The 18,494-nt window shown below is 43.3% G+C and overlaps 1 protein-coding gene across 1 annotated transcript in view; it reads left to right on the forward strand.

Moving 5' to 3' along the window:
* The first annotated feature begins 3,222 nt into the window (after positions 1–3,222).
* Positions 3,223–18,494, forward strand: part of LOC146188578 (putative phospholipase B-like 2) — a 43,166-nt gene continuing 27,894 nt past the window's right edge. The window contains exons 1-3 of the mRNA XM_084603857.1: positions 3,223–3,401; positions 16,820–17,024; positions 18,123–18,369. Coding sequence (XP_084459983.1) covers positions 16,837–17,024; positions 18,123–18,369 — 435 coding nt within the window. The 5' untranslated portion in view covers positions 3,223–3,401; positions 16,820–16,836. The remainder of the gene's footprint in view (positions 3,402–16,819; positions 17,025–18,122; positions 18,370–18,494) is intronic.

The raw sequence follows: 18,494 nt of genomic DNA on the forward strand, positions 1-18,494 counted from the left end.
GATGGTACTTTATGTCTTTTTTTTTAAATGTTTACTTGGATAATCACAGAAATTAGTAATGCAATCTATTTAGGGGAAAGATAATTAGACACAAAGTAGAAGAAAAAACAACGTGCCGATGGTTGGATCCGAGCCCACGACCTCCGAATAACGCGTCCGGTGCTCTTCCAACTGAGCTACATCGGCCGCTGTCCCCCCTGCTACTTTCTTGGGTATTTATGTTGTCTGTATACGAACCTTGAGAGTGTTCACCAGCGCCACCCTCAGCCATAGCGGCGGACGTGGGACGTCCTTTGCTACCGCCAGCGTCACGTAGAACGTGATCAAGAGCGAGGGCGAAAGCTGTGCTAGAACCCTCTTACGCTACGTATGGCTTCAAGACTGCCAGAACCGAGACCCCCGTAAGCTACAAGCAGATCAATCAAGGGGGAATGAGGGTGCTCGACTGTCGGCCTCGCCGACTGTTGGCTTCTTTCCTTCGTGTATTATATCGAGCACCCTCATTCCCCCTTGACATATATGTATATATATATATATATATATATATATATATATATATATATATATATATATATATATCGACTGGACTGAAACGATTACGTGTGGAGCCATTATTGTAGGTTTATTCAGAGAAGTCGCATTTTGAAAGTCATAACAGATGTGAGTTTGTGGGTACATTTTCAGCGTAACCACTTCCATAAATAACAACAAATGACATTGCGATATTAGAAAACCTCTCAAGCCAAATATTAAGCAGAAAATTGAAGAGGAAATGAGGGGCTCGTTATGATACAATTAAAAAAAGTTTAATTTCTTTCCTGTGTCTCGTCCTTTGGCTGGTTAAATATGAACCCTTACCAACTTGCCCAGTTGTCAACCTTGTTTAATTTCAAGCCAATCGTTTATCACAATGGGTTGACCTGACCAAAAGTACGCATTTATTCATTCATAATTGAAATTTCGCTCACTTTACACCATGTGGCAGTGAAGAACATACCACCGCAACACTCTTTACCATGTCTGTTAACTACTTATGCTGCCATTAGAGCAACAACGGTATAATTTGAGCTCTTGTTCAGCGCTGCGCATAATTGGAAACTGTATTATTTCTAAGGTTTTGCTAGCTGTTAACCTTATTAGCACAATATATTACATTTTTAATACTCAGCGCTAAGTGAATGTACGATTCGAGGCTTGGCCCCCATGAGTAGTAGTATAGTGGAGAACTGCTGGCCTGGCGGCCGCGAGCTTGAGGTGGAAACCTATGGTGACGTCACAACATGGGTACCTGGTCATGTGATATACATAACCTAGTTACGTGACGAAGTCACAATACAGCTATCTATAGCGACTACCTATTCATAATGACGTCACAATATGGCTACCCGTGGCGGCTACACTTGTGATGACGTCGCACTATGACTACCCTATTCACGTGATATCTGTACACCTATTACGTGATGACGTCATAACATTATACGTGAGGAAGGCTACAAAGGCAGCACTTCGACTAATATGCTGCGGCAGTTTGATTACGTCGAGTACCGAACTGATAGACGGACGCGAAATGGGCGAACAAGAGTAGATCTTGCGCTCTTAAAAACAAAAATCATGCCAAGAGCTTCGGTACCTGAACTTGGCAATAAGAGTATTTGAGGACAACTCCATGCCTGCGAAGTAAACTAGGCCGCTGTCGTCGAACATTTATTAGCAGAATTATTGGCGCAGGTATTTCACCGTTAAATTTATAATAGCGAAAAAGCACAGCATTCTTTCGTGTAACGTTTTTTTCACTATGTGTAATTACTGCTTTTTTACACGATACTCCCACAAATTTTCTGCGGCGATGGGCCTGATGCTCTGCAGATTCCGATGTACATATGGCGCCATCCTAGAACCACCACCTCTAATAAAAGAGGTTTAATTGTAGTCTCCGCGATCAGCTCCGGCACAACGACGCGATGTATCGCCGATGCAATTACCTTAATTTTACTTCTTACGCTATATGGTAGCAACCGAGCCTAATGGGGATCTTTCACCCTTCTTAAATCTGTTTAAAACAAGTAAAAGTTTCACCCCCTCCCTCCTCATGGGGGCTAAGTGAATAAGGCCTTTGACCACTGAACCAGAATGCCTGAATTTGAATGCGCCCTGTTTGTTTTTAGATTGAAGCACTACAAGACGTTATAGATAATCAATAGTCAGTTGGAGGCTCCGTCACTCTCTCTGTTGGCTGGCGAACTTGAAAGACCCGTATAGGAAACTTACAGTTTTAAGCAGCTCTAACGGACTTAGTATGAATTACCCACGTCAGGCAACCTGGTTATGATCGTATGAAACAGCTTAGGCAATGACAGCGACGGCACTCGTTTGAGCCGTCGCTCTTATCTGGTTCTTGTTGTTGGTCTGTAGTGAAGAGGGTATGAGTCCTTTCTCACAAAAAAAAAAGATAAAATAAATAGAAATCGCAGGCCATGGTATGCACGCGTGCGCACAATATAGAATGCAAATGTTTGTTTAGACACTTTTTAAATTAATAAATAGCGTTATACTCGACAGTGCTAATGTTAGTACCAGTTCTAAACATCGTTTAATAAAGTACATCGGGTCTATCTAAATATGGTATTCCTACACCAATTTGGAGCTTTAGACATTGTATGAGGATGTTTTACTTTTCTTTCGACTGTATCTTTGTTTCAGAACACACAAATAAGATATTTTGTTCTTTCTTCCTCTCTTCTATCATAGCGTTCTGCCTTTTACGATAGCGTACATTTGTTTTTATGCCGGTGCCACAAGACGAGTTGAGGACTAACCAAGTTGACGCATGCAACATTTTGTTTTCTTAATGTCGCCGTAAAACTGTACACGCTATGGAAATAAGTCTTTCTTTTTATGGTCTGGTTGCATTTGTCGAACATATTAAGTCGATGTTAGCATGATAACATATATTTTCATTAGTGACTCCTGAAATTTACAACTTTCACTAAGGTCGCTACACATGGTATCGGCACTTCCTTTGTTCGCAAGATAGTGACCCCAGGATTCCATACTTTCGATAAAATCAACAAGGATCCAGCGAAAGAAAAAGAACAATCGCAAAGGAAGCTTCCTTTGTTTTCATCGAGTGGGCTGCGTATCTCTGAGCAAGCAGCACGTGAAAGCGACAGACGCTCGGTTTCCCCATGCAGACCGGCCCGATATAAGCGGCACGGCGAGGCCGATACGAGGGAGGAACGGTGTCAGGTTTCAGATTTCGCCCAACAAGTTTTGCTGCGGCTATCTCAGCAGCGCTCTTGGTCAAGGCGCCTCGTGCGAAACCTCGACGCGCCGCATCCAGCCAGTGGGCGTACCTCTGGAAAATAGCAGAAAAGCCCTCCTTTACATCACGCGACTTGCCGGTAAGAAGTATATCGCCATTTTTTAAAGCTTACCACGCGGTATCATTGGGAGCACGTGTGTCGACATTTATTAAAATATTTGTCACAATTAGAGTCGAAGCGCACTGCATTACTGACTGGTAAACTATGCTTCTGCCAATAGATATCAGGCTGTTAACTTCCTTCCAGGCCCTTTCCGTGAAATGAGTTTGCTGCATAATAAAGTATTAGGCTGTGAGATAGAGCAACCGGCTAGACTCCCTAGGCAGTTAAGCATTCCCCTATTATTCGTGCTGGAGATGGCAGGAGGCATCTAGTTGTGAACTTGAGAAGTGAATTTGCTCCTTTTGTTCTCGGGAAACGGCGTGCGACGGACATCTACTATCTGCAAATCATAGACCTTCGGCAACTGTTTTAAACAAATATATGTTCTGGCGTTCAGGTATGGTAAGCAAACATTCCGATCTTTTATTTTTTTTTTCAGTTATTTCACATACTTTCCTGCCTGAAGGTAATACAGAAAATAGTAATAAAATAAAATGCAGTCCACAGTTATTTATTCGTTGTCTCCTCAAATGCCCCTAGTGTGCGGTATTACATGAGAGTGGACATAATGTTCAAATTAAGAGCTTTGATGGTAATCTTGAAAGGATGTGGACCGGAGTGGTACACAGCGTTGGCGGGTAGATTGTTCCTGTCCAGAGCGGTCTGTACGAAGAAAGAAGATGGGTTGTAGTCTTATGGGTTTATAAAATGGTAGAATATACTGTTCTTAGGTTTCTGACGTCAGAAATTTCAGCGATTAAGACAGTAAGGCCCTGCCAGTAAACGGTGGTTGTAAGAATAAAACAATTAAGCATCATAAAAGTTTGTTCTAGAAAAGGGAACACCAACTTTAGTTTTGTGGTAGGAACAGGTTGAAATGTATGCGGAGATTGCATCAAGATGATCTTTTTGCGTATAGACAAATGACATTGTTGTTGTTGGGTCAGAATTCAGCACAATACTACAACGTGCTACTAATTGCTGCCATCAAAACTATAACTGCGCAAAATATGATCTCTAGGAGTGCTCCTCTAGTTACCTGGATGCGCAGATGTGGTGCACGTAATTAAAGAGATAAATTAATATTTGTAAATTCCTTGGCTGGTTACTGGAGGCACGCTCATGTGTCCTTGCTTCGTGATAAAGAACTCCTGCAGACAATGCTAGACAGTACCTGTACCAACTTATGGACTCTTAGGAGTCTTGCTCTCATTAATTTGTTTGGTTTACAGCTTTTTAAATATTACGGAGACTCGGGCTATGAGAAAAACGTAGTCAAGAGCTATGGATAATTTCGACCCCCAGTGGTTCCTTAGCGCGCACTTTCTTCGCACGGTAAAGAGGCGAGCAGCCTTGTCTAGAGGACACTGCTTGGGTACAGGGGAGTAAGGCGGCGCCTATGAAATTGGCCGCCGGGCTATAAATTGATCCCGATTGATCATGTGCAGCGAAAATACCGGAGAGGTCTGATGATATGAAGCGATAGAATAGCCCGATTCCTGCTTCTAAATCAGGTGCTGTTGCGTCCGTCAGCCGTTAATGTCACAGCGATCGTCGTGTTACCGCGCGTATAACAAAGCGGCCGGCAACGCGAACGGAACTAAAAGTCTGTGGGCGTGCAATGCAGCAGCGTTGTGGTGGGTACATTCCATTTCTCAGCCCCAGATTACCTGTTGCCAGCTTATGGCTTCTGCTCTGAGAGGAAGTAGCGTAACGGTCAAATGAGTTTGCAAGCTACCTCCATCGTTTGCTTTCAGCAGTCGATGCCAACCATCAGTCACCACGACGTAGCTCTTTCTCAGTGATGCCGCACGCACATTTATCTTTTGGCTTGCTGGTAATATCAAAGATGGATAGCCCATACTGAAATCAGTCTGTGCTTTCCGCGAACGGAGCATGAGATGCTGGAATGCGAAGCGTATTACAGTACTCAGTTTGACAGGGTTTGCTCGCCCTTTCTGCTCACGATGTGCTTACAAGAGCCTTGTTCAGTGTTCAGCAAGGCTGTTTCTCGGGCTGTTTGGTGGAGTTTGCTTATTTTGGCGAGGCCTGAAGCGCAGAAAATATAGGGCGTGCTGTCCGGTGTCTCTTTTACGTCCCTGTTTTTTTTTTTTTTGCGGTTCAGGCTTTGTCAAAATGAGCAGAAGAAGGCGTTTGTAAAAGTGTTTATAATAAGCGCTAGCTACCGCAGTACATAGCGGTTTTCTTGCGATGCCTTCAGGCGTGCGCGTTGAAAAGACCGCGAAATAGATGAAGAACCTCTGGACAACAAAAGAAACAACCCGTGCTCGGGGCTCTGGACGCGTCCGTGTGTAGTGAAATTGAAGGCAAGAAAGGGAAGAAAACAAGACTCAATAGTCTTACAGCTGCTTAGAGACCAGCTATGGAGATTGTGTCATTGTTTAACGCTTGATGTCGTCTCACCGATTGCGTAAAGTATTCGGAATGCTCACGGAGCATAACTGAACATGGCCGCCGGCACGAGGCTACTTTCCGGCAGCTGTATCGATGGGCGCAGGGTCCAGGTTTTCCGATGGAAATCAAACGTCGGACTCTTGTCAGCAAGTCGTTCGAGACTGTCTGGAATTAAAAATCGCACGTACCGTGTTACAACTGTGCAAAATGGAGCAGCTAGTAGATACTGATTCTGATTACGGTGCCAACAATACCAGCATGCTGGAACAGGTTCATACCATTCCCATTTTATAACATATTTTTATCCTGCCAATCATCGCGTTTTTCTTTTGGTATTGCCTCATGGTTTTTTTAGGGGCGAGTATTTTGCTCTTGCGGATCCAGTTTAAAATAATGTGCGCTTCGTGTTCAAGCGAAGCGTACTTTTTCTCACTTTGAGAAGCAAACTGATTGCTCGAAGGTTTTGCTCACAGTCGCGTTGGGCTCTTAGATACCAGGTTGAAACATGATCGGATTAATTTGTTATACCTGCCGCAGCATGCTGTGCGCCCCTTGCACTTGAAACTAAGTTCGCGAGTGAGTACGTTTACAAAATGCGATGCAATCTATTGTTCTTGAACATGGAGCGCGGGCTCGCCAATACACATGCTGCTCTTTAAACATTCGTGGCAAGAGGCACGCTTATATCGCCGAGCCAGCCCGATTCTATCGCGACAATATTGCGGCCCCGGCCACTTCACATTGCCTGCAGCGGCAGTGACAATGGCACAAGTGACAATGGCAATGGCATCGCAATGGCCCTTGCGATGGATAGCGCAGGACGAAGCGGGAAAAGCGAACTTGACCAATGGCCATCTCTTTATACGGCCACGCATGCCCCGTTAACAGCTGTCTTTAGCACAAATTGTAGAACCCTCGGGGCGCTGTAGGCACGAGGGCTTGTGCCCTCTCTCCATCTAAAAGCCTCCGTTGCGTCAGAGATTGAATTCGCGCCCCTGGGTTCAGCAGTCGCGTTCCGTTAGCAATGAGACACTGTTCCGGGGAATCAATATAGTGTCTAATCACACTTTCAAGAGAAACTACCTAGTGCTATTATATCACTTGTAGAAATAAAATTTGCGCAAACAATCAGTCACAGTGACTCAAACACAACGACACATAGAGTGAATACTAAAGGCCTGAGTTTGGCACCCACTTGCATGGTTTCACTGCCAACAGATGCCCCTTCCTTTCTTTATCATTTCTTCTCTGCATAAATATTATCCGCATACATTAATTGATATAATGCGTGGCGCGTAATCGGTAGAGACTGAGAATTCTGCTTACGGTTCTAGGCCCGTATGTATCATCAAACTGTTGTAATAAAGGAAATCAAGAAAAAATCATTGTTTCAGGATACCAGATTGCTTCCCTATTTTAGGCTGTCCAGATAACAGGTTCTGAAAACAGACGGCAAGCAGACTTGAAGTAACGCACAAAATGTCTTTTGTGTTTGCTATAATGTTCAAAGTGTTTGAAATATTAATGAGCCACCTTTACCGACTGGCGTTTCGGTGTGTCGGAAATCGTCAATACAGCGAAGCGCTCAAAATCACAAAGGACGAGTAGGGAACAGGACAATAGCGCTTTTTTTGTTTTCTTTTTTCTTTTTTTGTAGACGCATTCATCCCCTGATTGTGCTATCTGCGCTGCTTCCACAATCTCCCTAGTTAGGCTGGTACAGTGGCGATACAAAGCAATAGTTTTGTCGAACAAAGGCTGGCAAGGCGTCTCGCTGTCACACTTTTTGCAATGCGCAGCTAGCTATCCATCAATGGCAATATTGCCGACCTTTTTAGAGTGCTCTTGCAGCCGAACGTTCAGACATCTTCCAGTTTGGCCGATGTAGTCCTGTTTGCGCTATTGTCCTGTTCCCTCCTCATCCTTTGTGATTTTGAGCGCTTCGCTGTATTGACGATGAACCAACACGCCCAAACATTTTCCCTCGGAAATCGCAACGGGATGATTTCAGGCTCACGTCAGCATGGGCTGGTAGAGCAGCTGAGTACAGTATTCGTGCCTCTTTCAGTGTGCAGTTAAGGAATTTAAGAAATAAAAGAAACAAAAACAAAAAGACGTTTATTCTTTGTCAGCGAAATAAAGCAGAGCAAAGCAATATACAAATGTGCAAACCTTCGTGCTGGCTTGCTGCCTTATCTTTTTCCACGCCGCATGAAAAAGAAAAAAAATACAAAACCCGCTTGTCTAAGTAGCTGCTCGTCTGACGTTAGTTGGAGATTTGGCATACGGGCATCTTTAATAAATTTCATCGCTTGATAATTTTTGCAGAAACACTGTTGGAGATTTCAGGTTTTATGAAAACTGCATCAAAAACTGGCCCTTCAAAATTTATGGCGAAGAACGCAAACCGGACGGGTCAAAAATAACAAGCGGAATGATTTAATTTTTGTTCTGTTCCAACCGGTCATCACTGTTTTTCTTCGTGCATTGTAATCATTAGCCACAACGTTATTTATTAGGCTGCTTTATTATTCAGTTTTAAAACTTCGTACTTTTGAAAAAAAAAAAATTGAATCTCCAAATTATATTTTAATAAATTATGCGACCATTTCTGAATGATTAGCCGAAAGAACTATTCCCTGGACGAAATCTGTTCCAGGGATACAACCAAATATCTCATCCCCTGTGCAGTTTGCAAAACCGACAATAAGAGATTCGGTTTCCATATGCCGAAATATTTTTCGATATGTTCCCAGTGTCGCAGTTTTTCCTTCCAAATATTTTGATCTCCAATCATAATAACTGTTTCTAAGTATGTACGTATATTTTGGTTCACATTTAAGAACAAAAAAGCAAACGTGACTAAACTAGGCTACGCCACGATATACAAAAAGAAAGCAGTAGCCATCGTCGATGAGACCAAATCGGTTCACTGTTGCTGTTCTTGTCGCACCTTATTCTCCACCGCCTCGCGTGGTCGCTTCACAAGTCTCTCTTCTCGCCCTTTAGGAGTTTCCTTCGCTAGTTCAGCTCTGTGAGCTTATTTCTCCTACGTGCCGCGTCTTCACGGTGGGAGATGTCGGCAGGATGAGTAGACTCTCGCGAGCGCTTGCACCAAGCGTCGTTGCTTCATCCATGACACAGCACTACAGTCTCGCCGCAATTCTCAGCAATATATATACACCTTCGCTAGGAAGCGGCTGCTCCATGGCTTATATCCCCCTCAGCGGCGCAGCAGCTTAAGAGCATCGCGTATGCGCAGTGAGGGACAGCTGTTGACTTGTTGACATTACGGGCGGCGCTCCGCGGAGACCAGCGATATGAACAGGTACAAATAATTTTTGCCAGGTGTGTGAAGAAAAAGGAGCAGGTGTGCGATGTGGAAGAAGTGAAGCAGCCGCAGAATAAGAATGGAGCGCCGCCCGCTCCGTGCACCACACGTGCGAAGAAGAAGCAGGCGGCGAGCAGGGATTCAATGTACAAGCAGCCGAAGTAAAGCTGTTAGCGTATGCAGACAACATCGCTGTTTTTAGCGAGGACGTGGGGGGCATATGCCAAGCTGTGAAGTGTGCGCGCTAATTTAATCACGTCGCCGGTAGTGGAATTAACTGGTCGAAATGCCTCGGACTTTGGCATGGAAGGTGGCCTTCTAGTGTGCCTTGGACGCAGATACCAGATAAATACTTTAGAGTTCCGCTTATGGCGTACCGTGACAGTGAAAAGTATCGGAGAGGGCAGGCTAAGGAGATAAAGGACAAAGCTGGAAAGTGGAGAGGGACCAACCTATCTATTTTTGCTAGGGCAACAGTTTGCAATTTGTTCTTTATCAGCAAGCTCTTGTATGCAATGCAGGTGTTGCACTGTTCACGTTAAATGTTCAGAAACTGCACAGGAATTTCGCCGTATTTGTTTGGGCGTCTGATTGGGAGCGGTGCAGCCATACCAAATTGTTCAGACGAGTAAAAGATGGTGGCCTAGGAGTAGGCAACCTATTTTTGCGACAGCTGTTCAGTTGTCTTTAGTTTTTTAGAGGCACAACTGATCCTTTATTACGCACCGTATGACAAGTCGGACTGAGGCAGCTGCTACCGCAGTATGTTGTTTCAACTGAAGATTTTTCCTCTGGAATTAAGGCTTTTATAGAGAAGTCGTAGCAAGTGTTCGGTTCCTTTCTGCGCGGTTTTGAAGTGATTATTTGTCAACAGTAAAACGAAAGAAATTGAACCGTGCATTATGTGACATTATGTTCTCTGTGCCTTTGTACAGGGCCTTGTACAATGGCGGCCTAGGTGCAGATGTGTTAAAAAAAAAAGAATAAAGGTGATGCCAGTAGAAAAAACCTTCTTTTTTTAATTACACACCAGGACCTTACTGGTAAAAACAGGTTTGGAGGAAAAGGGATTACTTACACCCTGAGGATCACACTTTTAATATGCAAGAGCCAGAAACAATAGACCATGCTTTTTTACACGTTTGGGAAGGAGAATATTTTTGGGATGTACTGCAAAGAACGATAATGAGAGATTTTTATCTAGACCAGCATGGCATCCGGTACTTATACGTAAAAAGTTAGGAAGGGGTACCATTTGATTTAATTATACTCATGGGACTCCACTGTGTATGGCGCTCAAGAATAACGGGTTTACCATCGCGATAAAGATGCATGGCCTGCCAGAATTTATTTACGGGAGAGCGTGGACAGGTTTTGGCAATCCAGAAAGCTGCAGCTGAACCTTCCGAGAGCCTCTGAAGGCTAGAGCCTTTGTTCTGTATGCGCGAATTTTCATATGTGATATGTAAATAGCGTATGCAAATAAGATTTGCGCGAATTTTGTTAATTTTGTTTTCGTTAAATGCAATGTGTCAAGATCAGACAATGAAAAAAAAATACCAGGCCGCGTGCTACTAGGCACGCGGCTTATGATCGGCTTCACGTCGCGTGATCATTTACTCCTGGACTTCACTGCATCAGCTAACGTTTATTTATTTTAACATACCATTCATCCACATATTATATCCTTTATGCTCAGAGGTAATAAACATCGCGAAAAAAAGAAACAAACTGTTGCGTACGCGAAACGCGCGCAGCTAGCCCAGTGAAACTTTCGCTTTAAAACGCTCAGAATAGGGCCGATTATATTTTGACCTTCTAGGTTGCAAGTTGATGAACCCGCAGGCTGCTTGTGGTCTTAAATTTTACTCAATCAGATCATATATACATTTTTAAGTGAATCGCAAAATTATATTTCCGAATTAAACCATTCCGAAGGCAGAGAAGGTTGGAAAATATTTTCGTAAACCCAAACTGTTATTTTAGGTTTTAACGTACGAAATATATTTCACTGTTTCAGTGCGCTTGCATTTTTGTGCTTCTTAATCCCTAAGTTTTATAATTACACTACTTCCATTCATGAATTTCTATTTTGTTTTCATTTAAGAACAAAAATGTTCACAAAAGAGATGCATAAAGTTTTGACCACGTAGGTGGTGTACACTGCAGCTTTCCCGCGCGAACTGAACCCCCCTGAACGTGCTGCCTACCTGTTCAGAGACTCATGTACTTCTCTTTCTTCACCTTGTTGTTTTCGGGCTTTAATTAGATGAGAAAGGTGAAAGCTCGTTTGAAAGCTTGCTTGACAGACGACCAACAGCGAGCCAAGAAATCCTCCTGTCACTATATCGATGCCACAAAAAACGGGAGGAAACAAAAAGAGCAGTTTAACAGGCAAAATCGAATAAAGAGAAGATTAAGAGGACCTTGGCTATAAATGTAGCCGACTTGAACCCTCTTGGACAATGCTGTACGACATGTGCAACGGTGGGAACTCGTTTATATTTTTTTTCTCAAAACTCAATTTCCTACCTCGTCTCACGCGAATATTCATAGCGTTTTTCCCGAAATAGTTATTTTAATGAAACTTTGCACACTTATTCGTCATTTATTGGGTTGTGCAAATAACCACAAAAATAAAATCGTACGACAAATGTTTATATTGCAGCGTTCATTTTAATAACCTTCGTTATTTAAAGCCATTGTTTTGGTGAATATTTCAATAAAGCAACAATTGATGTTGCAGTTAATTTTTCATTGAACAGCTGCATCCTAATACATATTACTACAAAATGAATGTTTGTTGTGAGGAGGTAATTATGAGTTATCATTGCTGACATAAGTTAGTATTTTTTTAAAGAAAAGTAATAAAATTGTGCATTTCAATTTTCTGAATCCAAAACAAAGAGGTCATCTTTATTGTAGACCACTAATTGTTTTTTTTAAGATTGACATATTTTTTTCTGAAAGGTGCTCTCTTACCCGAAAGGAACACCTTGTAGACCGACGTCCACTTCTCTTTTCCTAGATGTAAATGTATTACTTTCTGTCAAGGAAAAGTCAGTATAGCCACCAGCTAACATGGAGTTGTTTTTAAAATTGAAATTAACTAGCAAATTCTGGCCTGAATACCGCAAACTGTTTTTTTCCGAAAGCTACGGAAGCATTCTATACAAAGTAGCTAATTTGCAAGGAGGTCCTTTCACCTTTACTTTAACCTTGGCATGAAAATGACCACCGCGGCCATTCGTCGTATACCAGGATGACTGTGATGCAAGCATCAAATGCCTCGCTTCCACGTAATAAAACAATATTCAGCAGGTTATTTGCATTTTTTGTTCATTATGGTGCACCACAAAAACTACGAACCACGTCTTCTTCTATATATCAACGGCCGAACGTACAGTCATAAAATTTATTAGTGGGAACACAGCGAAGCGTACCGCGCTGTACAATCATCGGAGCCCAGCGTCCGCCGGCAATGATTTCGCATGCGAGGTATACGCGCGGCTAAGGCTACTAGACAAGCGGACTCGCTCCCTGCCCCTTTTCTTCCTCTCGCCGTCCCTTCCGTAAAGAGATCGCTGATAACAAAAGTCGAGCAATCAGCGGCATGGCTTTCTCTTCGCCTTCTCATCCATCCGTAAAGCGATAATCTGACGCCGGTTTCCAGCCGCTGAGGTAACACGTCTTCCTATACGGCAAGAGTGCCTGGATGTCGTGCGCGCTCATTCGTAATCAAGGGCGAAGAAAAAAAGGCATACGGTTATTTTCAGACTATAAACTATATTATCGCCGCTAAGATGCTTTTAAAAATGGCCTACGCTGCCGTTAATTCCAGGTCGACCTTCCAGGCTCGACAAAAAAATATAATAAAATGATGTTTTAAAATAGAAGTGTTTCCAATAATGTCCTTAATATGGCTTCTTCAACACGCACGACAGTAAGTAAATTGAATTGTGTCGACTTCTCAAGGAATGCCATTGCTCTTTCTCTCTCAACATTTTTCAGCGTAGCTGTTATTGCCACGTGTTGTAGATAGCAATGCACCAGACTGCTCGTCTAGACGATGCAACAGACCACATGGACGGCAGGGAGTGCATTCCCTCATCTAAGAGCCTTAGTTGCCCGTATATCGCACGAGACCTGTCTGTCAGTTCTCGCTAGGCTGCGCTGATTGTACAGTGCGGTACGCTTTGCCGTGTTCACGCTAATAAAGTTTATGACTGTACTGATCGTTGGCTTGATTTAGCACAGAGAAGACGCTGATCAAGCAGCTATTTTTAAATCAACATGGATTACTTCCATGTGATGCCGAGTAGCATTTGCAAGGAAAGACGTAGCTTTATAAAAAACCGTGTGTTCGTAAAGCACAGTAATCAAATCAATAATGTTGCTGTCGAAACCCTTCAGTAAACCACTGCAGTAATGCACACGTTCTTTTCAAAGCTCTGATCTCATGCTTAGGCGAGGCGCCCTTTTGGACTTGCAATCTCGAACGTGGCAGCAACGAGTACATTTATCGTGCAGGAGACCGAAAATTCGTCTGTTATCGGCGTTCCAGCACAATACTTCGTTTTTTTTTATTTCTCTTGCTGTCCAGTTGAGTGACATGTTCCAGGTGGAGGCCGATCTAAGGAGGCACAAGAAGCGAGGATGCTATATTTGGTAACGTTAGAAAGATCACCTGCAAAGACAACAAACGCGGATTCTGCAAGAACGCGCGAGCCTACGAGCACGTTATTGAGTGCAACAGAGAAGGTAGGCAGGAAAAAACACATGTTGATGAGGCATGGCAACGGTGCCAAATCCATAGGTTGGTCTGACTCTTGATTCCGAGTGCTGGCCGACAGTCCATGGCGTGCGGCACCATTTCTAGCCTATTCTACTTGCCATCTTTATGAGGTCGATTTGGCAATGAAGACAGCGATCTCTCAACTCTCTATGTCAGCGAGGTTCCAGTGAGATGGTAGTGGGAATTCCCGGCAGAGGTATAAAATGGGGCTGAAGTTGGCTTACGGAGCCTCAGAAAGGGTGCATTTGGGCTTGTATTGGCCTGGATCAATAAGGGCAAACAAAGCTGAGGAAGGGAATGTGCGAACCTGCAGCTTTTTTCAGGTAGTTCGTTGTTTCCTTGAGTGGGAAGCGTGTGGTGGAGGATAGAGTCTTTGCTCCCAATAATGAAGCGTGGTTTCGTGGTTGGTGAAGAGCCGGTCCATAGCTGTACTCAGGCCTGCGGTGTGCCCTTATCAATTGACCTAATCTCAAGCGTGTGCAGTACACGACTCGTTTTTAAGTTCTGAACCTCATGAAACACCGTAACTCGAACCACCTTTGCAGGCTGAAGCGTTCGAAACTATTTTGCCCCAGAAGGAGCGCAGCGGGGTTTGCAGAGCCTATTCCAAGCGCACACCCCTGTGAGAGCCGGGTTCCAGACCGGGGGACGCTTGTACCCATTCTTATACCGGTGGGTGTCCGGCGGCGGGTGGACGGGAAAGTTGGCCGCTTAGTTGCCTAAGTTACCTGCTGGAGCCGGTACGCAAACTATTTGATTTGGCCTGGATTCTGTGGAGCAAGAATTTAAAATTTTTATTCTGGGAGAATACTGTACGCCGCGAACTTTAAATATTGTTGTAAATTTATGTCTAATTGAAAACGGGCAGAAAAGAACACTTTTGAATTCAAACATCTGATAATAGGCTCATTTTGTCCTTTTTTCTGTTCTGTAACATAAACAGTTCTGATTTCATTAAAGATGGGTTTAGAGGATCCATGTTTACCTAAAGTGAAAGCAGACCGAACATTTGTGCAGAGGGGACATCAGTCCAGCACGGAGCGTTGCGACATGTCTAGCTTTTTTTCGGACAGCAGGGGCATCACTTGTGTAGTTTAAATAAACAGAGCGAAGAGTGGGCGGGAGCCCGCCACTCACCGCCCTGACATGAAGAAATACACCTGTCGAAATATTTTCTAGCAGACTGACTCTCCCACTGGAGCCTTGTTTGGTTTCTTTACGACCTTGCCTGTACAATGATGTACAGCTTTACATATTATAAAAGTCACGCGCGAATTGTGGTATTTCGCTGCATTGAGTACCCGCTTGGAATGTCTATGGAATTCGAATTAAGTGCTTATACTGCTGTAGCACAAAAGGCTCATCAAGCGGTTGAGAGCTCAGCAAAATCTTGTAATCCTTGTATGCCCAGCAAACAATATCACGTGACTTCGTATCAAATTTATGACGCAACATTTGTGCAGCGTTGGGCGTGGTTTCATACCATTTGGCTTTCTATACGAGATCGGTTTGCTAGTTATGCCAGAGGCTGGCTTGGGATAGGTATTCAAACCATATGCGGTTCCAACTATATTCCGTTAATTGTATGTGAATGTGTCCGTCAAGAAATTACATAGTTTTCCTTTTTTCCCTTTCCCCCCAAAACGCAAAACAACTAGAGACGTTTAAAACATTGGTGGACTCGGTGTAACTCTTTCAATATCAAACCACCAAACAATACTATGCAAAAATTCTTGCAAAACACCTTGAGCTTGCCGGTGTTTCATTTATGGCAAGAGCGTACTACGTGGACGGGAATATGAAAAGAGAGGCACGGCAGTTAGGTCGTGTCGGAATAACTTCTCGGGTTCACTTCAACGTTGTGCACTGTTGCCATAAGCTAAGTAAATCCATCTTACCAAACAGTGAAACTTTGGCTAATCTTGCGCAACACAAATAGTGTATCTGCCACTATCTGCATTGCTCCTGATTGCATTGCGCAGTACTGTGTTTACAGGTCTTGTAGCATAGTCCGATTTTTGCTTCGCAAAATACAACAACCACTTCAATGTACAATTGAAATGTGAAACGGTAAATTGCTAATCAAATAGGATGCTTCGCATCGTTTGTGGTTAGCTACATTTTTTGTTTTGCTTGGGGAGCCTCATATTCTCTATCGCATCTCTCGAAGTAGTAGCATAAAACAGCCATCTATGTATAAACGCTTCTTATGTGCCAATAAATCTGCCACTAAATCCTAGTGTTATTAATTAATTCAGTGAACTAACGGTTACTTTATTTAAAAACATGAGTTTACCTCTGAAAGCTACAGTAAGGTAATAATTGTAGGCCACTGATGTCTTATATTTCTTTTGAGTTATCCCATTCAGTGCTCTCGCAAGTGCGTAAAAGACTCTTTGAACTTTTTGGCAACATAGGCACGCGAGGTGTGAAGCGATTCGTTCCTGGTTCGCTACTACTGCTGGTATGTCGTCTAAAGTAAACATTCCCACTAACACTCTTCTCCGTGAGCATTCATAGTAAACAGCGTGAAAAGACGATTACGGCAGAGAAGACAATGCCACACATGTGTCGACAAGGGACTAGTGTCGTAATGTCGTCTCTGCCGCGTTCGTTTTTTCGCGCTCAATAACCATGAATACTTACCAACTCGCCCAACTCACCCAACTTATCCCGTGCTCCGTGATCATTAGTGATCGGCGTGTCAGAGTTGAGTGCGACTGCCTCCTTGTGTGCATTAGGCCATTGTATTGTTGCGCACTTGTTGTGAATAAACGTTTTGTGAAAACGAAAGAAGTAAGATGGAATACTTGCGATCAGATGGATCACACCCGCGTTTTTGTATTGCTGCAGGAAATTTCACCAGGAACATGGGCCGTTACACGGCACCGCTGGCGCTTGCAGTCATTGCAGTGCTATGCCGAGAATCCCTGGGTCTCGATGCCTGGGTCAAGCTCCGTACAGTGCCGGCAGCCTTCGAGGTGGTTGTAGGGCGCCCACGAGACAGTGACGACGTTGTCGCATGGGGCTCGTTTGAGAACGCCATCAGCGAAACAGGGTACTGTGAAAAACAAAAAAAACATCATTCTCGGCAGCATATTTAAACCTCAAAATTGGTTTAAAACAGGCAGTGGAGGTAATTAATTAAAATGAGAGACGTTTTAGCCTTTGTGATTTGAAACGTGTCCGGGAGCACCAAACTGAAAAAAGAAAAAGATTCGTGGCTACATCATATCTTGATCACTTTTATGGGCGAGAGTACTGCAAATTAGCTTTTTCCCAGCAGGTAGGAGCAGTATTCATGAAGCCTAACGCCCCTTATTCACTCATGAAGGTAAATACGGATATTTTCTCTGGAAGAAGAAGTAATTTGGGGAGCTTTTTAAAACCCCATACACTTCACTCAAGAGAGGCGCACTGCATCAAGGGCTGCATAAATCTCGTTTCACTGGACTGTGGAGCTGACAATCACCCACGCGGGCCTAAGATCTATAGTATATTAGATAGCAATTTTATACTGACAGAGTGATTAAAGAGGACACAATACTGAAACGAAAACGCGAATTGTGTAGAGCCCTTGGACAAGTTGGTCACTTCACGTCAAAGCACATTCACTATCATTTTTGCCTAGAACCGAAAATGTAATCGCAATGCAAACGCTTCGAACTGCATTTATGACTGATTAAATATTTGTTCAGACTAGAGTAGTTATTTGAGAGACTTGGAGAGGCATTCTTGTAGCGAACTAATGTAAACCTTACCTCTTGCTCTGATATGGCATATCACTTGCTGCATTGTATGCGCAGCTAAAAAACCCAAGTACGTAAGGTTATTAGGAAATAAGCAAGAATATAATAAAACATATACACTGAGAACATACTTTAGAGAACGTTAGGCTTCTCAAGAGCACGATTGTTTCTATAAAGCTGAGTTTCTTTTTAGAAGTTCGCATACTAAATTTGGTCAACACAAGTAGAGTAGGTATTTGTCAGGAGAAATATTCCATTCTAACACATTCTTCCTTAGTTACTTGCAAGCACTGAAGGAAAAGTATAGACAACTGGAGAAGCGTCTTCCCCTAAAGCAAAGTAAAATAATGTGTTACACTGTATTTCGGATGTTCACGTTTTTATTGCATTTTTTCTCGTCCTGACAGATTCGCCTACTTGGAAATTTACACCAATGAGAAATTACCGGACGAGTACCAAGCCTACGGGGCAGGATTCCTCGAAGGCTACCTCACGAAAGACCTTATCCGAATGCACTTCGCAAACCAGTGGGCTGATTACTGCCAAAATGAGACGGCGTACTGCAAGAAGCTGTTCCATTTCTTGAGCGAAAATGTGCGCTACATGAACGAACAGGCAGCCCAGTACAGATCGACCAGCCCCTACTGGCACCAGGTATGTGTGTTTCTATTATGTAAAGTGCTCTGACATGTGCATTACGCTAGGCTTTCTCCTTTACTTCATTGTATCCATAATACTAATAACATTTTTACATTCGTCTAACGACCGAAGGTAATATC

The sequence above is a fragment of the Amblyomma maculatum genome, chromosome 5, assembly GCF_055883805.1.
Source record: "Amblyomma maculatum isolate TAMU_Amacu chromosome 5, ASM5588380v1, whole genome shotgun sequence".
In the NCBI taxonomy this organism is placed as follows: domain Eukaryota; kingdom Metazoa; phylum Arthropoda; class Arachnida; order Ixodida; family Ixodidae; genus Amblyomma; species Amblyomma maculatum.